Raw genomic sequence first — 25,555 nt, forward strand, 5'->3', positions numbered from 1 at the left:
ACTTTGATTGGGAAACAGTCTCTTTTTTCCAAACAACAATCATGTCTGAGGTCACCCAGGACCCACCTCAGTGGGTCACAGGCTGGTTCCTACATCTTGGTCCTGGCTTTTCCTCTGTATCACAGCAAGCAGTTTAGGGTAGACTGTGGCAGAAAGCTTCTGAAAAACCTCAGGGGAAGCTTTGACTCTCTGAAGCTAAAGCCGGAGGACTCAACCTCACTTCCTCCCTCCGCTCATTTGGGCTTCCTGTCGTCACAATGTGATCGAATTTTTTTCACCCTTCACTTCTCCTTTTACACAAATATCTGCCGACATCCGGGCTAGCAGCCTTGTCACAGCCACCTCAAGTATAATCACGGAAGCCTCCCTAAAGGATTGAGGAGCAGTGCCTGAATAAGGTAAGACTGATGACATTGAACTGGTTCAAAAGCAGAGCTCTGAATCATTTTGTGTACGGGAGGGTATCTGTCTATGAGTCTCTACATCCTTGTACTAACTCTGAGATCCACAACTCTTGTTTCACAAGTGCTGAGGGCAGGAAGAAGTAGAGACGGCCACTGAGATCCCAGTGACGTCTCCAAAGGCAGCCAGGCCCCCAAACGTTCATTTAATCAAGCTCCTTTTGCCTGATATCTCTTTGGGCCTGGCATTCAATGCTCGAGTTGCTTTGTCCGGTAACTTCTGATGCCTGGAGCTCTCTGTGTGAGATGAAGTTGGAAATATTTCCTTGTGCTCAGGTCTTTAGAAAATTGGTCTTGTGATTTTAAAGCGAGGAGAGAACTCACGGCTGGAGCCATGTAGAAAGGCCGCTGGGAGACGTGGGTCTTTTTCATTTGAGAAACTTTCAAAAGGGAAGTTAGTGATTTCCACTGTGACTCCCCAGAGCCGCTAAATAGAAGGATAGTTAAAGGAACACATCAGATGTGTTCAGTACCTGGATGATTTTTTAAAGTACGTATTTATTTTTAGTAACTGGATGTTAAGAGGTGAAAGCTACATAGCGCTAAGGGATGCTTAGTGTCCCTGCAGGAAGTGTGCAGTGGTCCTTAAGGCATACCCACATTAACTTGCCCCTGTACGCAAAACAGGAATGCTGGTAAATATAATTTGAAACACAACCCACAAACTTGACCTAGCCACAACTTTCAGTGTGCCATAACTAATGTCCAAGGTGACATGGACTCAGTCAGGGTAGCCAGCTCTGGTTCTGACCACCACGGTAGTTGCTGGGCACCACAGGAGCTCTGTGTCGGAGCTTTCTTCTCCAAAGGCCTGCGAGAATCTCGCTTGATTAGGCTCTGGGAGGAAGAGAGGAAAGTCCCCTGTGACCACACTCACGTAGCTGTGGAGGAGGGGTGGTGACGGGAGAGAGTCCTAGACTCTGAGGTACTTCAGGGGCTCCTGGGCCGTGGCTTAGAAGATGAGGAACCATCTTAATCACCAGGACTTAGGTGCCTCCTGAGGCCAAATACTGTGGAGAGTACTGGTGGGGACAGGATAGAAGTGAGTTATCTGTTCAACAGGGAGTCCTGCCCCTAAGGAATTTACATGGTAGATAAGAGATAACTGTGCAGGCATTTTGGAAGCCAGCTGAACCAAAGCAGAATTCTAGCTTCAAGTTTTGCTTTCTCAATCTCAAGCAGAATCTGCACTGTTTTGAAATTGTGGTTGAATGGGAGTAGAAGATGAACTGAAACATGATTTCCTGTGACATTTCCTGTGTGGGACTGTTAAGAATATTTAACTTTTAAACAGAAGGGTTGTATATCTGTAGTTACAGGGAATAACTCAAAACCCATCCCTTTGCTGCTACTTTTACTGCCATCTGAGTGATCCCACTTTTGTCCCTTGACAAGAAGTACAAACTAGAAAGAACAAAATCCATTGGTCCTTAGTTTCTTATGACCTCTGGTTGACCCCTGACTTCCCAGAAACCCTCAGACTTCTGTTCTTCTTCCCGGCCCTGGAACTACAACGTACCCCTGGCCCAGCATTGTGCCCAGTGCTGCAGACACAAAGACTGCTGATGTGGGCATCGATCTCCACGCGTTTGCAGAACCCAGCAAGGAGAGCTGACGCAGCAATACATAAGCACAATGCAATGTGCTCTTTCTGTGCTGGAGGGACAGTGCACACAGAAGGTGATTTAGCAATGTACCAGAGACTCGCTGGGAGAGGATATGCGTGCTGAGATTCACTTTCAAAGAAGCATGAGTTTGCCGTGGAGCCTGGGAGAACTGGCATTCCAGACAGAAAGCACTCTACAGGTGAACCTGAGACCCGCACAAATGAAAGTGAGCAAGTGAGATTGTCGCATCACAAGCCAGATTGGCAGGACCACAGGAAGTGGGAAGTCCTTTCTCCTACTTTACACATGAAGGTGGAGGGCAAGGGTCCACTGACCTGGCAGATGGTGGGCCTCCCCATGGGCAGGGCTCTATCTTGGGGATACAGCCCATCCTCGTTACAGAATTGATGAGATGTAGCTTGAGATGAAGCTGAAGGGGCAGATTTTCTTCTCCTCAACTTAGTTTTTTTTCCTTTAGGTCAGAAGGAAGGGTGGAGCTTTTCACAAGGTTACAACCATTCTCTTTCTTCAACTTCTTTTCCAGGAAACACTGTGGTTAGTTTGTGTTCCTAGATTAGTCAGCCTGTAACACGTCTTGCACTGAGAGCTCACCCACGGTGTGTAAATCCTCCAGGGCTATAGAGTCTGGACATCTGCCCTTATGTAAAGCTTTTGAAACCCAGCTGTCACTGCAGGTGCTGAGCCCCAGAGCAAAGTGACCCCAGCAACCCAACAGCTGGGTAGAGCTGACTTTCTGGGAGGTTGTTTTGTCAGCAGAAGGAAAGACTGCAGCTGGAGTGGGGAGGTCAGTTTGGAGAGCTATCTGGAAGTGGATTTGGGGAGACAGGAAAGTATGTAATACCAAAACCAGTGGGTGAGTATCCGAGTGGAAACCATGAAAGTATGTTGGGACACAGAGGCAAGTCTTCTCTATCACTATCCATTTAGTGACCTCACAACAGAGTTTCTGTGCAAGCAGTAGCATCATATGCCACAGCTGAAGCCAAGAATTGTTGTAAAAGAAAATATGCAGCAAGCATGTGTTTCTATAGTTATTTGCAACGAGAGCGCTATGCTCCAAGTGTTAGATGGTCCATGTTTAAAAGGACTTTAGAAATTATTTAGGTTCAAATAAAGTCGTTAGCTCACAAGAGCCCAATAAATGTTAGCTGTTAGAACTTTCCAATCTGCTTGTTTTTCAAATAAAGTGACTTGACTAACGTCATAGGACTACTTAACTATTTAAACTGTCTCCTGGTTCTTTATAGAATGATGTTTCCTCCACCCAATACTCTAATTCCTTTTGTCAGATATTTCTTCATCAATAGGCATCATTAGACTGTGTTTTTGCTTTTTTAAAGGATTTCTTTATTTATATGAAAATCAGAGTTGAGAGAAAGAGAGAGATCTGCTGGTTCACTCCCCAGATGGCCACAACCACTGGGGCTGGGCCAAGCTGAAGCCAGGAGCCAGAACTTCTTTTTGGTTTCCACTGTGGGTGCAGGGGCCAAACACTTGCACCATCTCTGCCGCTTTTCTCAGGCTTTTAGCAGGCAGCTGGATCAGAAGTGGAGCAGCCAGGACATTAACCAGTGCACAATGGAATCCTGGCCTCTCAGGCGGTGGCTTATCCTGTTATGCACAATGCCAGCTCCATGTCTTTGTTTACATAAATAAATTTCTGGTGCATTTTTATATAATCAGGCAAATATGCGTTAATAAATCCACTAATGAGCAATCAATGTTAGCTAATCAAATACTTAATATATATATTTAATTTGTCACAGTTTTGCTTGACATTTTCTATTTTGGGAAAACTTAATTGAAGAGTAAGCATGAGAAATGTTTTTGAGGCTGAAAACTTATTCAAGTGTATTTGAACTCATGGATTAACATTTATTCTACATCAGGAGCACATAGAGAAATTGAAAAATTGACTTATGGTTCATTTTTCTAAAACTAACAATTGTAAAATCTCGATATTTATACCATCAAGGACTAAAGTTGTAGTGATCTTGATATAGCCTTGGCAACTCATGACGACAGCCTAGGATGGTTACTGGCGCCATGAACTAGAGTGTCAATTTGTTGGGTCAACAACAGGAGCCACTGTGCACTTGCTCCTCATGTGGGATCTCTGTCCTTAATGTGCTGTCCATTGTGATTTAATGCTATAACTAGTACTCAAACAGTATGTTTCACTTTGTGTTTCTATGTGGGTGCAAACTGTTGAAATCTTTATACTAAATTGATCTTCTGTATATAAAGAGAATTGAAAATGAATCTTGATGCAAATGGAAAGGGAGAGGGAGCGGGAGAGGGGAGGGTTGCGGGTGGGAGGGAAGTTATGGGGGGGGGAAGCCATTGTAATCCATAAGCTGTACACTGGAAATTTATATTCATTAAATAAAAGTTAAAAAAAAAAAAAGAACCCTTTCCATCGGGGCCAGCATTGTAGCATAGTCAGTTAAGCTGCTGCTTGTGATACCAGCATCCCATATCAGAGTGCCAGTTCCTTTACAACTTCTTACTAATTAGCCTGGGAAGGCAGTGGCTGATATCCCAAGCGCTCGGGTCTCTGTCACTCTTGTGGGAATTGAGAATGGAGCTCCTGCTCCTAACTTCAGTCTAGCTCAGACCTGGCTGTTGCAGCCATTTGGAAAGTGAAACAGCAGATTTTGTTGCTCTGTATTTCATATATATAAATAAATCTTTTTTAAAATAACGAATACCTTGGATCATTATTCATTTTCAATTCTATTTTTTAGCTTTTGTTTTGACAAATAGTCAGACTTAGAGAACAGTTATAAAAATCATGCAAAGAATGTCTGAACTCCCTTCATCCAGATGTCCCAGAGATTAACATTTTACCACATTTGCTTTTCCTTCCCTGGATTTTTCATATGATAGTAATTACTCTTATGATTTTTTCCCATAAATACTTTCGTGTGTGTTCTGATAAATGAAAACAATCCTCTTACATAATCACTTTGAGACTATCAAAATCAGGAAGTTAACCCTGATAAAATGCTGTTAGTGGCGGGCGCCGCTGCTCAATAGGCTAATCCTCCAGCTGCGGCGCCGGCACACCGGGTTCCACCAGTCGGGGCGCCGGATTCTGTCCCGGTTGCCCCTCTTCCAGTCCAGCTCTCTGCTATGGCCAGGGAGTGCAGTGGAGGATGGCCCAAGTGCTTGGGCCCTGCACCCACATGGGAGACCAGGGGAAGCGCCTGGCTCCTGGCTTCGGATCAGTGCGGTGCGCCAGCCGCAGCGCGCCGACCGTGGCGGCCATTGGAGGGTGAACCAACAGCCAAAAGGAAGACCTTTCTCTCTTGTCTTTCTCTCTCTCTCACTGGCCACTCTGCCTGTCCAAAAAAAAAAAAAATGCTATTAGTGATTTATAGGTTTTATTCAGATTCTACCAATGATTCTCATTGACATTCTTCAAAGCAAAAAGAACTCTCTGACCCTGAACTGCCCTGGACTATCGTGTCTCTTTGTCTCCTTAATTCAAACACTGACATTCTACATACTGCTGAACATGGACAAGTTGTTTTCTAGAATTTCCCTCTGTTTGGGTTTGATGATGTGCTCCCATGATTAGATCCAGGTTATTCAAACTGTGGTAGGAATAGAAAAGAAGTGGCTTTCCTTATCCCACAGAGTCTTGTTTAAGCTGGTGTTGCTGCCTGTGTACACTATAGGCAGGCCTCTAAGAGAGAAACTTTTTGCTACAAAGTTCTGCATATTTTTAGGGAAAGAAGAACAGAGAACCTCTAGTTCATCAGCTGTGTACAGTGGTAACTGTTTAGGCAACTCTTTCTGATTTATGGAGTGCCCTTATTAGGAAGGTCCCTGTCCCAGCTCAACTGCGCAGCTTGTTAAGCTCCCAGATGGGAGGCAGTAAGTTTCCAAGGTCACCTGCATTTCTTCAATTTTTCTCTTTTTTCTTCTTGCCTTATTTCTCTCTTTTGCAAATCACCAAATATTCTCTCCTTTTTCTTGAAGGGAAAGAATTTTTATTAGACCATGATTCCAGAGGGGAATACATTGACACATACATTCTATGATTGGTTACAGAGAGGTTAGAGGAAATTATGCATAAAAGTTGGTATTTTTGCTTTGTTTTATTTATTGTCATCTCTCCCCTTACAACTGCTTATCATACCCTCACTTATATAAGTATATGCCTTTTAAATAAAAAAATTTATTTGAGAAGCAGAGAGAGAGATAAAGAGAGATAGCCCCCATCTGCCGGTTGTAAATGCCAGCAACGGCTAGCGCTTGGAGCCAGGAGCTCAATCCAGATCTCCCTGCGGATGACAGGAGCCTAGCTACTTGAGCCACCACTTTTGTCTTCCATGATCTGCACTGGCAAAAAGCAGGAATCAGAGTGGAGCTGGGCATCAAACCCAGGCACCCTGCTATGGTGTGCGGGTGTTCTAACTGGTATCTTAGCACTAGCCAAATGTCCATCTGAAACATTTACTCATAGCCCCTCTACCTCCCCAGTCATACCTCCAGGAGTTCACACTTGAGGCCTGAACTGACGAAAGATGGCTGGGGTCCAATTTAGATGCCTATTACACTATAGCAAATGAGTTGAGTTAGGAAGTGAGAGTTTTATACCAGAACCTGGGACGAGAGGAGGAATGTGGACTTTGTGGATGAAAGGCCCTGGGCTGAACCCTGCCTTTGGTGATTGCTGGATAGGTGATCTTGTGCCAGTTAAAGGCTGAGTCTCTGCTTTTCTGTTTGGAAAATGGGGTTTAATGACATCCGAGTTGTAGGGTTGACATGAGGACTACAAATAAGATATGTATAGGAGGAATTTGACATTTCAGGGGGTTCAGTGAACTATTTATTATTTATATAAATTTATATGAGCAAGAAGCTCTTACTTTGGAGATGCTCACACAGAAGAGATTTTCCCTTCTATTTAGAAAAAACTCTTTGTGAATAACACTCTCAGTTTTCTTCGCAGTGAAATCAAAGATTTCACAGGCCTGGGTGGGAAGGGTAAAGAAGTCATAATGCCCCGTGAATGCCAAGCTCTTGTATGTGCATAGGAGAGCAGATCTGTGTGTAGAGAAATGTCTGGGAAGATGTTCACGCAAACATATTAGTGGTGTTCATCTCTGGGATGATTAGGAAACTTCAAGCTTTCTTCTCTGTACTTGTATTACTGTTTCAATGTCTTTCTTTCTTTTTTTTTTTTTTACAAAAGGCACATAACACTTTTCAAAAGATTTATTTATTTCAAAGGCAGAGTTACACAGAGAGAGAAGGAGAGGCAGAGAGAGAGGTTTTCTATCCGCTGGTTCACTCCCCAATTAGCTGCAGTAGCCAGAGCTGTGCTGATCCGAAGCCAGGAGCCAGGTGCTTCTCCTGGTCTCCCATGCGGGTGTAGGGCCCAAGCACTTGGGCCATCCTCCACTGCACTCCCAGGCCATAGCAAAGAGCTGGCCTGGAAGAGGGGCAACTGGGACAGAATCCAGCACCCTGACTGGGACTAGAACCCGGTGTGCCGGTGCCACAGGTGGAGGATTAGCCTATTGAGCCGCGGCGCCGGCCCAGCTTTAGCCACTTCTAAGCTTGATTAAATTCAAGACTAGATGGGGTGGTGCTCCAGGGATAGCTCAAAGCAGAGAGGTGTAGAACCAGATATCCACAAGACAGGTTAGTAGCCCAGGCTCTTTGCTTGGAGGAAACTGAAAAGCAAAGCTCATCTCTGGGCCATGGCAACACGTAGCTTGCTAACGAAGGTTTCCTGGAAACCGGTATCAGCGGCTTTCTGCATGAAGCTGTGAGTCATGAGGTTGGGAGGCCTAGACTTTGACTGCAGGAGACGTGTCGGTTCCTCTGGATGGTGGTGGGAAGTGGTGACCAGCGTCAGCGAGGAAAAGGAAGGGGAAATGGATAGCATTCTCTCTCAGGTTAGAAGGGAACCGGAGCCGTCCTGTGTGTGGGAGAAGGCAATGACAATCTCCACCACCTAGGCAGATTGTCTTCTTCAATTTGGTATGAGGCTAAGTAGAAAATAAGAGAGGGAACAGGAAGAGGCTCTTCTTCCTGTCTGCGAAGGAAAGAATCAGTGGTGATGCCCTCGGGTTTGAGGAACCACAGTAGCTGGTGCTCTGTGGACCATTAGGGTACACAGGCCTGAAGCAACCATCACAGGATCACAGGGTGTTGGTGCTGACATGACTCTTAGGAATACAGTGCAACAGCTTTCTGTTACTGATGAATAAACTATTTGCCTATGTACAAAAAAAAAAAAAAAAAAAACCACAACAATTTAGGAGCCAGCACTGTGGCATAGCAGGTAAAGCCACTGTCTGCTGTGCTGTCATCCCATATGGGTGCCAGTTCAAGACTAGTTGCTCCACTTCCAATTCAGCTCTCAGGCATGGCCTGGGAAAGCAGTAGAGGATGGCCCAGGTGCTTGGGCCCCTGCACCCACGTGGAAGACCCAGAAGAAGCTCCTGGCTCCTGGCTTTGGATCAGCACAGTTCCAGCCATTGTGGCCAATTGGGGAGTGAACTAGCGAATGGAGGACCTCTCTCTCTCTCTCTCTCTCTCTCTCTCTCTCTCTCTCCCTCTCTCTCTCTCTCTCTCTCTCTCTGCCTCTCTGTAGTTCTTTCAAACAAGTAAATAAAACTTTTTAAAAATATTGGTTTATTAGCAGAATAAAAACTCTACCATGTCCATTCTACTGCACCATGTTAATTGGGGTGGCTAAGTCAAGGGTCAGTTCTTTGTTCATTCAATGGCATTATGCTACCTTTCAAGGATTCAAGGATGAGTAGAACATTCTATGTTCAAGGAGTTGTCATTCTAGTGATTAGAGAGATACATAGAAAAGCAAGTGTTGAGGTTGTTCCGTATCTGTTTTTTGTTGCTGATTATAAGACTCTGCACAGTATTAAAAAACAAAGATTAGACCAAGTGTTTAGTGATGGCAGAGACAAAGCATTCCCTCGGAGGCAGAGAGATTTGAGTGTGAAGTAGACACATTGGGGAAGTTTTCACAGAAAAGTGACGCAAGCTGAATCATCAGGATGATTAGTAACTAACCAGATTAAGAGATCAGAGATAGAGAAAAGGGCGAATTTCAACAAAGGACCACATGAACAATTGTGAGGAAGGAGATGTTGAAATCAGTGGTAGTGGTGCTTGATGAGTTTTCATGTGTAAAACAGGGAGTGTTGTAAGAGTTTGAAGTAGTGGACAGGAGCAGGTTAGGAAAGGCCCTTAACATGTGTATGTCTGTGCAAATCCATCACACAGTCAGACAATGAGCATATTCACTACTCTCCCAAGATTCTTCTTGGCCTTTTATAATCCTTTTCTCCCATCCTTCCCCGCTCCCCTTCCACTCACTTCCTACCCTACACCACCCACATCCCTAGATGCTTTTTATTGCTATAGATTAGCTTTCATTTTATATAATGTTATATAACTGGAATTACACAGTATGTATTTTTTTAAAAATATTTATTTTATTTGAAAAGCAGAGTTATATAGAGAGAGGGAGACACAGAAATAGAGATCTTCCATCTGCTGGTTCACTCCCCAAATGACCTCAACAGCTGGAACTGGGCCAGACTGAAGCCAGGAGCCAGGAGCTCCTTCCAGGTCTCCCACAAGGGTATGGGGGCCTAAAGACTTGGGTCATCTTCTACTGATTTTGCAGGAACAATTAGCAGGGAGCTGGATCTGAAGTGGAGCAGCTGGGAAATAAACCGGCACCCATATGGGTTGCCTGCGCTGCAAGTGGTGGCTTAGCTCACTATGCCACAGAGCTGGCCTCCCACAGTATGTATTTCTTTTAGTATTTATTTATTTATTTGAAAGGTAGACAGGTACAGAGAGAGATAGGCAGAGGAGAGAGAGAAAGAGAAATCTTCTGTCTGTTGGCTCACTCCACAAATGACCATATTGGCCACAACTAGGCTAGGCAATTTCCAGGATGTGGGAATTCCATCCAGGTCTCCCACAGGGGTGGCAGGGGACCAGACATCTTCGGCTGCTTTCTCAGATGCATCAGCAGGGAGCCAGATCTGAACTGGAGCAGTCAGTACTTGGATCAGCACTTATATGGATTGCCAGCATTGCAAGCAGCAGCTTAATTTGCTGCACCACAATGCTAGACCCAATATATATATTTTTAAACTTCTTTCACCACGATTATTTTGAGATTCATCTAAGCTGTAGAATGTATCAATAGTTCACTCCTTGTTATTGCTGAGTAGTATTCCAATGTACAGTTATCCAATAGTTTATTTATATATTCATCTGTTGAAAGACATTTGGGTTGTTACCAATTTGGAGTTATTAGAGATAAGACTGCTATGAACATTCCTATACAAGCTTTTATATGGACATATGCCTTCACCTCTCTTGGGTAAGCATCTAGGAGTAGAATGGCTAGATCATATAAGTTATATTTTTAACTTTTGACAAAACCAGCAAACTTTCTTAACATAGACATACCATGTTATTTTCCCATCAACAGTTTAAGAGAGTTCCAGTTCCACCACATCCTCACCAACACTTGCTGTGGTCACTTCTTAAAAAAGGAGAAGTGCAGTGGCACCTCACCATGGCTTTAATTTGCATTTCCCTAGTGACAAATGAGGCAGAGAATTGTTTCATGTACTTATTTGCCATCCATGCATCTTTTTTGGTGAAGTGTCTATGCAAATCTTTTGCCCATTTTTAAATTGGTTCTTCATCTTTAGACCATTGAGTTTTGAGAGTTCTTTTTGTACCTGTTTATAAGCTGCAAGCCAATTTTCTGTGGCCATTTCAGAATACCTGACACTGGGTAATTCTTAAAGGAAATACGTTTGTGTCCATTCATGTGTCCTGGAAGCCAAGAAGTCAAAAAGTAGAGCTCCTGGGAGAGCCTGTCCTTCTTTGCTTATGGAGGAAAGTGTAACTGCAAACACTTATATGCAAAAGAAGCAAAACCCAAAAATCAGCCCTGCTTTATAATAGCACACTTGTGGTAACTAACCCAATAACTCATTCCTACAAATGACGCATTAATCTCTTTAAGGCTTTAGTATCCCCTTAAAGGCTCCACCACTTCACAATAACCTTACATTGGCACTCAGTTTCAACAAATGGTGACAAGGATAAACTCATCCAACCCATAGCCAAAACACTTTATCTTACGTTGATTTGGAAATATTTTCTCCTTTTCATGTGCATTTTTTTTTCATTTCCCTAATACTGTCTTTTGAAAAGCAGAATTTTTAAATTTTTGGTAAATTCAGTTTACTAAATACTTCATGAATTCCACTTTTGGCATCTTCCATTTTGTCTAATCAAGCTAGCAAATGTTTTCTCTGTATTTTCTAAAATATTCATAGTTATGATCTATTTTAGCTGCTTTTTAATTCAATGATAGATATAGATCCAAAATTTTTTGTGTTTTTTTTTGCATATTGGTATCTAATTGTTCCAGTATTTTTTATTAAACTTTTATTTAATGAATATAAATTTCCAAAGTACAGCTTATGGGTTACAATGGCTTCCCCCTCCCAAAACTTCTCTCCCACCCACAACCCTCCCCTTTCCCGCTCCCTCTCCCCTTCCAATCACATCATGATTCATTTTCAATTCTCTTTATATACAGAAGATCAGTTTAGTATATATTAGGTAAAGATTTCAACAGTTTGCCCCCATATAGCAACACAAAGTGAAAAAAAATACTGTTGGAGTACTAGTTATAGCATTAAATAAGAGTGTACAGCACATTAAAGACAGAGATCCTACATAATATTTTTTTAAATTAATTAATTTTCTATGCCATTTCCAATTTAACACCAGGTTTTTTTTTTCATTTCCAATTATCTTTATATACAGAAGATCGATTCAGTATATAATTAGTAAAGATCTCATCAGTTTGTACCCACGCAGAAACACAAAGTGTAAAAATACTGTTTCAGTACTAGTTATAGCATCTCTGCACATTAGACAACACATTAAGGACAGATCCCACATGGGATGTAAGTACACAGTGACTTCTGTTGCTGACTTAACAATTTGATACTCCTGTTCATGGTGTCAGTAATCTCCCTAGGCTATCCTTCATTCTCTAATATACTGACTTTAGATCTTTGTTGAAAATGAGTCTTCCATATATGTCTCAATTCTATACTCTTCCATTACTGCTTAAAATATTTATTTTGTTTATTTGAAAGGCAAAGTGACAGACAAAGAGGCAGAAACACAGAGAGATATCTGCTGATTCACTCCCCAAATGGCCACAAGAGCTGAGGCTGAGCCAGGCCAAAGCCAGGAACCTGGAACTCCATCTGGGTCTCCCACACAGGGGACAGAGGCTCAAGTACTTGGGTCATCTTCTGCTGCTTTCCAGGCACATCAGCAGTGAACTAGATAGGAAGCAGGACAGCCAGGACTTGAGCTGGTGTTCCAACGTGAAATGACAGCGTCCCAGGTGGTGGCTGAACCTACTGTACCACAAGGCCGGCCTCTGTGTTTTCTATTTATCTCAACAAAGATACTGTGTTGTCTCCATTATTGTAGCTTTATAGAAAGTAATGAAATTAGGTGGTGTTTGCTCTCCAATTTTGTCCTTTATGGCCTTGCTCTTTACAGCTCTCTTAGCTGGAGCAGTATTCATTCTAGAGCTTTATATTCCCACTCTCGAGGCCAGGCCTTTCTTTGTACTTTACTCTGTGAGTCTTGAGGCTTTACATTCTCTTGAGAGAGAACAGACACTAATCTGGGCTCTAAGTGAGTGCTAGACAATACGATGCCTAGCTTTGGATAGTTTCTTCACACACATGTGCTAATAAGCACTTGGTTAAATTCTTGACGAGCACTGCTGGTAGTCCTCCAGCTCCAAAATGTTGATGCACCTTGTAATGCAAAGGCGACTTTGCAGATTGATAGAATTGAATATCTCAAGATGGAAGGATTATTGTGGTTTATCTGGCTGGGGCCTGTTTAATCACATGTGTCCTTATAAGAAAGAAGCAGGAGAAAAAGAGTAGGAAGTTGGAGTGATATAAGGAACCAGAGAATGAGTGAATTAAGCCAGTCCCAAAGAGACAAATTTCATTTGTTTTCCCTGATCGGTGACAACTGAGCACCAAAGGGGAAACCTGTTGAAGTGAAATGGACACTATAAGAAACAATGAACTGATCAGCTCTTGTCCTGACTCTAGATGTACAATGTAATACTTTATCCTTTTTAGTATTTGTTGTTGTTGTTGTTGTTCTAGTACTAGTGGTTGAACTCTGTAATTAACACACAATTATTCTTAGGTGTTTAAATTTTAACTGAAAAGTGATCCCTGTTAAATTTAAGAGTGGAAAAAGAGAGGGAGGAGATGTACAATTTGGGACATGCTCAATCGGACTTGCCCAAATGGTGGAGTTAGAAATGTGCCAGGGGATTCCAATACAATCCCATCAAGGTGGCATGTACCAATGCCATCTCACTAGTCCAAGTGATCAATTTCAGTTCACATTCGATGGCTCTGATAGGTCTAAGAATCAAAGGGATCACACAAATAGGACAAGTGTCTGCTAATACTAACTGATAGAATCAAAAAGGGGGAGAAAGATCCAACATGGGAAGAGGGATACACAGCAGACTCATAGAATGGCAGACATCCTAAACAACACTCTGGCCTCAGAATCACCCCTTAAGGCATTCGGATCTGGCTGAAGAACCCATGAGAATATTGTAGGCATGGAAAGCCAAGATACCATGGAAAAGAAAAAAAAAAAAAAAGAAGAAGATCTAAATGAAAGACCTCTGTGAGTGAGATCCCAGTGGAAAGAACAGGGCCATCAAAAAGGACGTACCTTTCTCTGAAGGGAGGAGAGAACTTCCACTTTGACTATGACCCTGTTGGAATAAGATCAAAGTCGGGAATCCCTAAAGGCTTCCATAGCCTTGGCTACTCATTACTAGAGCCTAGGGAGATTACTGACGCCATGAACAGGAGTGTCAAATTGTTAAGTCAGCAACAGGAGTCACTGTGTGCTTACATTCCATGTGGGATCTGTCCTTAATGTGTTGTCTAATGTGCAGAGATGCTATAACTAGTACTGAAACAGTATTTTTACACTTTGTGTTTCTGCGTGGGTACAAACTGATGTGATCTTTACTAATTATATACTGAATCAATCTTCTGTATATAAAGATAATTGGAAATGAAAAAAGAAAACCTGGTGTTAAATTGGAAATGGCATAGAAAATTAATTAATTTAAAAAAATATTATGTAGGATCTCTGTCTTTAATGTGCTGTACACTCTTATTTAATGCTATAACTAGTACTCCAACAGTATTTTTTTTCACTTTGTGTTGCTATATGGGGGCAAACTGTTGAAATCGTTACCTAATATATACTAAACTGATCTTCTGTATATAAAGAGAATTGAAAATGAATCATGATGTGATTGGAAGGGGAGAGGGAGCGGGAAAGGGGAGGGTTGTGGGTGGGAGGGAAGTTTTGGGAGGGGGAAGCCATTGTAACCCATAAGCTGTACTTTGGAAATTTATATTCATTAAATAAAAGTTTAATTTAAAAAAAAAAAGAAGCAGACAAGGGCAAGGACATGGATTCTCTTCTGAAATTGTCAGAAGGGATACAGTCTTGCCAACTACTTGAGTCTGGAGGTCTGAACGTTAGAACTATAACAATGGTTTTAAGGCACCACCTTTGTGGTAATTGTTGCAGCATTTAGAAGAAACTAATGCAGGTGCCCCCTGCACATCTCTGAGGTTTCTTCTCAGTGCAGGTTTCCCTTCTACATTTCTCTCAGCTGGGAGGCCCAGCGACCTTTGTCTCCTTACAATCTTGGCTCTGACTCTCTCCAAGAAGTCTGCCAGGCTGTCCCATGGTCTGGAAACTGTCCACGCAGTAAGCTGGGCAGTCACAGGGCTCACATCATTTATTTTCCATCTTTCAGGGATTGATTTCCTTTGTTGTCTCAAATCCAGTGACTCTCAAACCATCGTTTTATTTGTGCATTTTTAAGTTTTTTGGGTTAGAAGATAAGTCCGGCCCCTGTTAAGTCATCTTAGCAAGAGGCACATATCTCAAATATATGATATTATTTGATATTATTATTTGATAGTTCACAATGAGAACGCTGAAATGAAAAAGATAAAATTAATTTTAATATTGTATTTTATCTCAATATTTCCAAAATATTATCATTTCAACATGTGATCAATATACAAATGTTAATATAATTTTTTAAAATCCTAAGTGTGCATTTTACCCTTCCAAACACATTTTAATTCAAACTTGTAAAATTTCAAGTGCTTAGTAGCCACAGCAAAGCTTAGGTATAGCAAATCTTAATAATGTTTGGCCACTTATAACTACTTCCATTTGAATGGGTCAAATTGTCACCTTGCCCATGAAATATTCTGTGAGTAGTGTAGCTAAAACTCCTTGAATTTGTATGGTATTTGGTGCTGTCCTTAGGGACTTGACATATTTTATCTTTTATTGCTTGATAAAAGGGTTTAAAGATTCTTAAGAATTTGTGCACTATACTTGTGAAAAGGGTATTAGGGATTCTCAAGAATTTGGAAATGAGACTGCTAAATGGCACATTCTAAAGGGTAAATTAATACAATTTAGATGAAATTATTATTTATCATAGATTATATTTTTTTAAGATTTATTTATTTGAAAGGCAAAGTTACAGTGCGGGGTGGAGAGGGAGACAGACAGACAGACAGACAGAGAGGCCTTCCATCCACTGGTTCACTCCCCAAATGGTTGCAATGGCTGGAGCTAGGCCAGTCCAGGAGCTTCTTCCAGGTCTCTCACATAGGTACAAGGGCCCAAGCACTTGGGCCTCTTCCACTGCTTTTCCCATTGCTTGTTTATTTGACTTGTTTTATTTCAGCTATAACATAGACATCTTCAGGGAATAGCTACTGCTTATTCAGGGTTGTATCACCCCTAACCGTGAGAACAAAAGACCAGAAATGTTTCTGCAGTAAAAGAATGAATGAGGCCTGTGTATGTTCACCTCCACTTTCACGTGGACACATGTGCAAAGCAGATTTGCTATGTATAGGGATCTCAAAGCATTGTAGGAGGTGCTGGCCTTCTCCAGGTATAACTGACCAGCAGCCTATCCCTGACTCCAGTGCTGCCTTCTTGAGTGATTTCCCAGGCTCTGCTCACCAATGCTGCACATAAACTCAAAGCACTGGCTTGACCTATGTCGCTGTGACTCACCTTCTGAGAATAGCTCTATTGTTTTCTTCAATACTGCTTAATTCAATGTTAAGCATCCTTGGCTTGTAGAATTGGAGCAAAGTGAATGCCCTAGATGAGCCTGTTGGTACCTCAATTCAGAAACTAGGAGAACAAGAAGCCTGAGAAAATTTTCAAAGACAAGTCAAGTCCTAGCTCAAAGGCAAGGTGATGCTGGTGACCCTTGAACCCTGAACACCTGTACACTGTAGTCTCCAATGCCACCTTGTAGAGTCTGGCCACTAATTTATCTCTCTTCATTCTACTTTTTAGGGATAGAATAACACGGCATGAGCATGAGTAGTTTGAAATTGCTGAAGTATGTCCTGTTTTTCTTCAACCTACTCTTCTGGGTAAGTGTGTATTTTCTGAGTGTGGCAACAGGACTCAGCTCAAGTCTTGCCAGCTAACCTCTCCTTCTCCCCTTCTACTGGAGTGTCTGGGTTGAGTGTAGCCCATGCACCCTTGGGTTATATCCAACCCATCCTGTCTGAGAGCAAAGGAGTAATAAGCTACTCCTTTCTTCCCATCCTATCACAGAATGAGCCTACAAAATCAAAAGGTACCAGCGCAGTAGTTAATGGTAGAGCCACCTCTTTCTGGGAGCTTCAGGCTACTGTTGCTCAGTGATGGCAGCTACATGAGAAGCCTAAGACTGCATTCTGGGTACTGAGTGCCTCTTTCTGTTCTTGCATTTCCTTCTCTGGGCCCCTTGGAAGAATAGCTGCTTGAAATAGAGTGTATCTTTTCTGGAGAGGTCTATGTACCAGACTCAGCAATTGAATTTCAGATACAGGATGAGTCTGTACTTAGGTGTATGTGAGAAGATCACTATTAGCTTGGTTTCTATATAGAAAGATGAACTTCCTCAGCTGGGGGATCTCCTCTACATGGTCCTGGTTTCCAAAAGGGAGGCCACATATGAGCAATTGAGGCAATGAGAAGTAGAATATGTGAAGCCTGGAATTAGGTCTGTGGCCCATAGCAGTGAGTTTTCTTTGGTATCTGGAAATGGGTAAGAAGAGATGTGGGTGGGAGTCCATACAAAGAAGCTGGGATTGCCTCTCTTCTGGGAGCATAGGGAAGCTGGGTAAAGAGGTTGTTTACAATAGTCTGCACCAAACCAATGGAAGAAAAGTGATTCCAATCTGAAGGAGGTTAAATATGAAAAGATAACTCAAGAACCATATTTCACCTTGGAATGTTCTTTTCAGTTCTGTGGCTGCTGCGTTTTGAGCTTTGGGATCTACCTCCTGATCCACAAGAAGTTCGGGGTGCTCTTCTTTAACCTCCCCTTCCTCACGCTGGGCAATGTGCTTGTCATCGTGGGCTCCATTATCATGGTGGTTGCCTTTCTGGGCTGCATGGGATCTATCAAGGAAAACAAGTGCCTGCTGATGTCGGTGAGTCCTTACTGGAAATGTAGTGCCCTACATGGGGAAAGACAATGCCTCAAGTGGCACATAAGATGTTTCTAGTTAGTCACTTAAGCACAAGGAAACCACAGGGCCATGGGATTGGCACCTCAGATCAGTGACTCCAGACCTTTAATAGTATTCTGGTGTGGGTCCCAGAGATAAGTGGGAGGAGGCATCATTTTGACAGTGTTAATCATGACCATGTCATTAGAATTTTCCTTCATAGAATCCTGTTTGTTCTTCATATCTGGTTAAGATCAAGTCTCATCCCTCGATTTACATCCTCTTTCTATTAGAATGTACTGTCAGGATCTGACTCTTAAGTCATTAACTGGTGGAAAAATAATCTCAAGTCTTCAGAGCATGGTAGCCCCCCTAAAATGGCAGAAGATGCTTCCTTAACTCATCTCTGCACAAGGTACTCCACAGTGAGAGTGGCCCAACTTCAGCAAGAGCTCCAGCTATACCTGTAGAGGTTGACTGTGAGAGATACTGGAGGCTCCAGTTGTTTCCGTGTCAGTTCAGTGTCCTGAGGACCACTGCAGACTCTGGGTTTTCTCTGGAAGCACTGTGAAGGAAGGGCTCCATGTTTCTCTAGTGTCCCCAGAATAGGACTTGATACAGCAAGTGCTGCTCTCCACGGCCAGGGGTTCCCAGGCACCTTGGTTCTTTCTTGAGTCTTTCAGTTAATCTTCTTCCCCTATGAGTCAACTCATAAACTGGAGCCAAGAAAAGGAATGAAAAAAAAAAAACCAGTCCCCATCTTCAGTTCTTAGACAGAGATGGGAAATAAGAGGCATGGGATAAATATTTCATATGTTCCACAACATGAAGGAGCTGATAAAAGAGAAGAAATGACTGAACATGTGTTTTCTGTTGTGTGCGATTTGCATAAAGGGAGTAAGCATCTAAAGGTGGAGACAAATGTGAGTTAGAACCATGATTAGAGCCACTCAACTCCTCATCTGTCCAGGGCTCTTGTTAGCCTTCAGGATTACCTGCCCTCTACCCTGAAGTAGCCATATCTAACAGAAAGGATTAGGACCCAAACTCTAAAGACACATGACTTAATTTATTATCCCTCAGTGCAACTTATTATATATGGTGATGCCAAAATTGCTCCTTTGGCCCAATAGATGATATTGAAGATGCAACAGGGACTTGCTGCTCTTAAAGGCACAATCAGTGGGCGAGAACAGCTACAAGACAGCTAGTCTGCCCTCTAGTGTCCAGTTGTAAGAACAGAATACACATTGCTCACAAAATAAAGAGGTCTACAAAGGCAGGAGACTGCAAGAACAGGAGCATTCTGCCGAGACCTACCTGCTCCCAGGGCAGAGAGGGGGTGGGATGGGATCTGGGACCAGTGCTGTGAATGTGTCTCTGCTTTACCCCAGTTCTTTGTCCTGCTGCTCATCATCCTACTTGCCGAGGTGATCTTGGCCATTCTGCTCTTCGTATATGAACAGAAGGTATGTTACACAGAACAAAACTCATTGTTGTGTTGCTGAAAGTGGGGAGTGTGCAGTTGGAGAAAAAGTTAGAATAAAATATATCCTATAGTAGGGATAGAAGTGAAGTGGAAGGATGGAGGGGAGAGAGATTAACTCTAATCGGCAGATGAAAAATTTCCTGAAGGACATTGTGCTTGGTGTGGTGAAGAAGGACTGGAAAGAACAGTAAGGACAAATTCATCTTTCTCCTACTTACTTTTCCACATGTATCTGAATGGCAGAACGTCGTCTGTCAAAACAGTATTTGCAGCAACACTGATACACAGAGACATTTCTTTTTCTGTTTTTGTTTTTTGATTTTTAAAAATTTTAGCCCCCACATATAAGGGGGAACATGCAGTATTTGTCTTTCTGTGTCCAACTTACTCCACTCAACTTGATGTCCTCCAATTGCAACCATTTTGACACAAATGATAGAATTTCATTTTTATAGCTGAATAATATTCTATTATATATACATTTGTGTATATATATATATATGTTTATATATACTCCATTTTCTTTATCCATTCATCTGGTGATGGGCATCTTGGCTGATTGCATATTTTAGTGATTGTGAATAGTGCTGCTGTAAATATTGTGGTATAGGTACCTCTTTGGTACAATGTGTTCATGACTTTTATTTATTTTTTAAAAGATTTATGTATTCATTTGAAAGTCAGAGTTAGAGAGAGGAGAGGCAGAGAGAGAGAGAGAGAGATAGAGATCTTCCATCTGATGGTTCACTCCCCAATTGGCCTCAACATCCATAGTTGCGCCGATCCAAAGCCAGGAGCCAGGAGCTTCCTCTGGATCTCCCACACAGTTGCAGGGGCTCAAGGACTTGGGCCATCTTCCATTGCCATCCCAGGCCATAGCAGAGAGCTACATCAGAAGCGGAGCAGCCAGGACTAGAACCGGCACCTATCTGGGATGCCAGCGCTTCAGGCCTAGGCATTAACTCACTGCGCCACAGCACCAGCCCCTCATGACTTTTAAAACCCAAGCTCTTAAAGGGCAAGAGTCCACTGATACTTCTTTCTTCTATTCCATCTCATCAGCAGCAATTCTTCCCATAAAAATAAATTCCTCCTCTCACTCAGTTCTAGGGAGACCACTTGGAAGGGAGGAGCAAGTGGATCACTAAGCTATAATAGGGTGAGAATCCTTACTTCAAAAAGCTGAAATCCAAAATTCTTCAAATTCCGAAATTTTTTTGAGCACTGACATGATACCACAAGTGTAAAACTCCAGATTGACCTCATGCTGATAGGTTGCAGTCAAAATGCAGAAGTACTAAAACCATAGCATAACTTCAGGCTATGTGTATAAAGTATATGTGAAACAGAAATGAGTTTCAGGTTTAGATTTGGGCCCAATCCCCAACATAGCCTGTCATATATATGGAAATATTACAAAATCTGAATAAATCTGAAATCCAAGCCACCTATACTAGAACTCCTTATTCCTTGAACTCACCTGCTTTTTACAATGTTTTCTCTGCTGGCATGCACCCTGTCTAGCTGAACAAGTATGTGGCTGATGGTCTGACTGACAGCATCCAACGTTACCAATCAGATAACAGCACCAAGGTGGCATGGGACTCCATCCAGTCATTTGTGAGTACAGACAAACCCTCAAACCAGCCCAGACCTTGTTTTCCAGCCTTAGTACCTGGGGCTTGCACCTTGCCTGGAAGTTTCAGAATCTAATGCTTACAGTCCTGGCGTCCGGACTAATGCCTTGGCTGTCACACACAAGGGAGCACAGGAATCAATTCTGTTGACACAAAATTCTCTCTCTATCTTCTCATTCATCTTGTGCTAACTCAGATTGGCTCACTGCTTAAGTTCTACTCTGATGTGAAGAAGACCCAAAGACATACTACTGGATTAGTTTACTTATTTTCTAAAATTTAATTGAAAAGAGGCATATATGACACAAGAAATCCCTACAAATCCCAAAGTCACACAAACCCTCCTGCATCCTACTCCTCATGCCACAGTTTGCATCTCCAACAATATCACTTTGACCACATGCTTGTTTAGCATGGAATAGAGGAAATGGCACAGGAATTAGAGTGTGGAGACAAGAAGTGGGCAGCCTTGGGAAAATATCACTGAATCTCCCTAGATCCCCAACCCCATATTTTTCCCAGTTCAGTTTTAAAATATCTTATATACTTTTCATAATATACAAAATAAAGAGAATAACTGCAAGTGATTCTCTAAGTACATGTCACCAAGTTCAGCAGTTGACATTTTGCCAGAGTCATCTCCTCTAATTTCTTACACTTTTTCTTTGCTAGAATGTTTTGACTCAAACACTATATATCATCCCATTCATGAAAAAAGAACTTCTTTTCAATATATCTAAATTTTTATCATTCCTTAATATATATATATATATATATATATATATATATATATTGGACAGGAAGAGTAGACAGTGAGAGAGAGAGAGACAGAGAGAAAGGTTTTCCTTTTCCGTTGGTTCACCCCCCAATGGCCGCTGCAGCCGGCGCACCGCGCTGATCCGAACCCAGGAGCCAGGTGCTTCTCCTGGTCTCTCACACGGGTGCAGCGCCCAAGCACTTGGGCCATCCTCCACTGCACTCCCGGGCCACAGCAGAGAGCTGGTCTGGAAGAGGAGCAACCGGGACAGAATCCAGCACCCTGATCGGGATTAGAACCCGGTGTGCCGGCGCCGCAGGCAGAGGATTAGAGCTGCGGCGCCGGCCCATCATTCCTTAATATTACTAATACATAGTCTGCAGCCAAATCCTTAATTCTTTCAAAAGTCTTTTAATTGATTTGTCCAAGTCTAGACCCAAACAAGTTCCCTATGTCACATTTGGGTGACTATTTTAATCTTCAGTACTATTCATTTCTGCACATATTACCTGTTTTTTGGAAAGAACAGGTTATTGGTACTATAGGATTCCCCACTTCCTGGATCTGGCTGTTTGGTTACTCTAGATATTTTAGTGTCAGAGAGTCTTGCCTCCCACAAACCCAGAGAATCAAGGGGCTTGAAGTAGTTTTCACCTTGTGATAAGACTATGAGAGCTGGCATTTCCCTGGTGTACCTTGTAAACAGGCACATATTATCTGATTCTCCTGCTGTCTGTTATCTTCAGAGTGGTTGGTGGGTCCAGGTGTGGTCAAACTGAACCTTTCATGGTAAAGTCCTATGGATGCCTACTTATTGCTTTGTAAAATTTGAATGCATTAAGCATGCCCTCTCTAGTTCACAGGAGTCTTATATGAATAAAATGGTATGACATGTTTGAAAGTACTTTGTTCCAAGGAGCCCATGTAGTCAGACCAGTTCAGGACTTTCTGCTATGGAGTCAGATCTGAAGAGCTTAACCATTTCCTCAGAGGTCTAGTTTTCCTGTTGATTTTCTAACCATCCTATATTGGGGGGGATTTGGCTTTCAGCTGCAGTGTTGTGGTGTAAATGGCACAAGTGACTGGCCCAATACCCGACCAGCATCTTGCCCTTCAGATCCACAAGTTAAGGTAATCCTGTTGGCAAATTTTCTATTATTGCCCTCTTTATTTAAACTCTTAATTATCTCATTCACCAACTAAAATCCGACCTGGAACTTTGTAGGGCTGACAGATTTACTAGTTGTTGAAGCAGAAACTGAAATGCAAATCAATCCCAGGACTGCATAGGCTATATTATCCTTTGTTAATATTAGATCAACACCGAGTATTCAAAGAACACAAGGGCATTTGTTGCTGCCCTGCCTTTTGGGAGCTGATTTAACAGGTAGTAAAGATCTAAACCTTTTGTATTAGGTGTCATTGAAAAGTCTCTTGTTTAGTATTCCCTACCTTATACCTGATTCTATATCCATGCAAAGAAACCCGTCTCTTTGCATTACATAAGGGAAAATACAGACTATCTTCCCAAATAATCCTCTTGATAAGGTTGAATCATGGTGTACTATCATCCATACCTGTTATTTTTTCCAGGGTTGCTACATAAAAGCACAACAGTGGTTTCAATCCAACTTCTTGTATATTGGCATCATCACCATCTGTATATGTGTGGTTCAGGTAAGAACTTAACTGTGGGAATGCTGTGATGTTTAGGTGGGATAAGTCACATCAGGCTTTAGAACAATACCAGGCACATAGCATATATTCAACAAGTGTTGGCTGCTTTTATTAGGTAAGTTCCTCTGGTCAATTAGCAAATGATGTTATTACAAATTTGATTTAAGGCACACAGAAAGCATGCTGTAGTAACATCTACCTGGTCAACTTAGACCTCAGAGACATTTGTGACTCACAGTCAGCTTAAAATCTATGAAGCAAAACCCCACGCTTGTCCCTCACTCAACCAGTCTGGAAAAGACTATGATCAATGAAGTGTTCCACGGGAGCAGTTGACCTAGCATAGTAAGAAGGAGTTGATGATAGCAATTTCATCAGTTTAGTTATAAAGGGTGGATTGGGGGGAGCTTTGTGTGTTTTTTCATTATGTGATATTTCTAACATGTTTCTACCCAAGTGTTGAGTATATCAAAGATTAGTTAAGGTTTAGTCAAAAAGTTCAGAGAAAGATGATTTTTCTTTGCTTGGAAACTGTGCAAGCATAGGGTGTGGATGGTGATGACTCATTGCGCGGTGTTCAATGAGCAAAATTGGGACTATCTCAGCAGCAGGGCTGCTTTGACTTCTTAAGAAGACAGAGATGTTTTCTTGCCATCATGGCCACCATTTCTCTCCTTACTGCTCTCTTAAGTCAAAGGAGAGTTACTTGAGGGAAGTTGAAGCTATGGTGGGAATAGTGGTCTCTGTGTGACAGATATGTTCTTTTTTTTGGGGGGGGGGTGCTAATTCCAGGAGCTGTGGAAGGAATGACTACTCATATGAAGACTTCACATTTTCCCAACTCTTTTCTCAGGTGTTGGGAATGTCCTTTGCACTGACCCTGAACTGCCAGATTGACAAATCCACCCGGGTCCTAGGACTGTGACCTGCAACCACCCTGTGCTGGAGAGATTTGTCTCATCTTTGGAAATCTAAAACCATTTATAGCATGAAGCCCTAAATAATCACCTGCTGCACTGTTGTCATCATCTTCCCTTCATCTCTTCTCTGCTTGGGTCTCTGTCTTATACAACTGGAGAAGAGGGTGTTGGTCAGATACTTCCCATCTCGGGCAGCAAGACAACTATTCATCCATTAATGGAAGCAAGGTGGTAGAATACCTGGGTGTTTTACAGAAGTGAGAGACCAAGAGAACTTATGGCGCTAGTAGGCCAAAACCCAAGGGCAAATCTAGGATTTGATATTTTGCAAATTACTATTGTTAAATCAGTCTCTAGCCTCTAAACCACATCCAGTCTGCTTTCCAAAGTCAAGCAAAAGAAAGCAGAGGAAAGCTCTGGGGCCAGGCTCACTGGATTCTTGACACAACCCTATGTTTCCTTATGCTCTGGTTACAGGAATTAACAGAATACTCTTTCCCCAAAGGGTGAGGTTTCATTTCAACTTCTTTGTTAAATGTCCTTATTATTGTAAGTCTTTCCAGTTAAAGAAACTATCCAGTGATTCATATCTTGACTGCAAATATCTTTTAGCCTTTGATTTACATAGTCATGGAAGAACTCAGCAGTCCAATATCTCTGGTGTATTAGCAGATAATCTCATTCAGAAGAGCTCTAGTATAACTTCTCTATCAGATAAGGTTTTGTTAATGTGCTATTTTTAATTCTTCAATAAATAAAATAGCTTATGACCTCAATCCCAAACTTCTCATTCTTATATCTCAAACATACCTTCCTTTACTCAGCCTGACTCTCTTGCTGGCAAGCCAGATGTATTAGTTATATATTGTTGCATAATAAATTACTCCAAAATGTAGTGGCTGAAAACAACAAAGATTTAGTTTTTTTTAAAGATTTATTTATTTATTTGAAAGTCAGAGTCACACAGAGAGAGAAGGAGGGGCAGAGAGAGAGAGAGAGAGAGAGAGAGACAGAGAGGTCCTCCATCCGCTGGTTCACTCCCCAATTGGCCGCAATGGCCAGAGCTGTGCCGATCCAAAGCCAGGAGCCAGGAGTTTCTTCCAGGTCTCCCATGAGATGCAGGGGCCTAAGACCTTGGGCCATCTTCTACTGCTTTCCCAGGCCACAGCAGAGAGCTGGATTGGAAGTGGAGCAGCCAGGTTTTTTATTTTTATTTATTTTTTATTTTTTTTTAATTTTTTTAATTTTTTTTTTTTTTGGACAGGCAGAGTGGATAGTGAGAGAGAGAGACAGAGAGAAAGGTCTTCCTTTTGCC

The 25,555-nt window shown here is 42.1% G+C and overlaps 1 protein-coding gene across 1 annotated transcript; it reads left to right on the forward strand.

Moving 5' to 3' along the window:
- Positions 1-315: 315 nt before the first annotated feature.
- Positions 316-25,016, forward strand: CD53 (CD53 molecule). The gene is made up of 8 exons (XM_062193476.1): positions 316-398; positions 16,613-16,692; positions 17,554-17,742; positions 19,155-19,229; positions 20,774-20,869; positions 22,694-22,774; positions 23,237-23,320; positions 24,174-25,016. Exons 2-8 carry the CDS (start codon positions 16,630-16,632, stop codon positions 24,243-24,245), a joined length of 660 nt encoding a protein of 219 aa, XP_062049460.1. The 5' UTR covers positions 316-398; positions 16,613-16,629; the 3' UTR covers positions 24,246-25,016.
- The last annotated feature ends 539 nt before the right edge of the window (positions 25,017-25,555 follow it).

This window comes from Lepus europaeus, chromosome 5 (genome assembly GCF_033115175.1).
Source record: "Lepus europaeus isolate LE1 chromosome 5, mLepTim1.pri, whole genome shotgun sequence".
Taxonomy (NCBI): domain Eukaryota; kingdom Metazoa; phylum Chordata; class Mammalia; order Lagomorpha; family Leporidae; genus Lepus; species Lepus europaeus.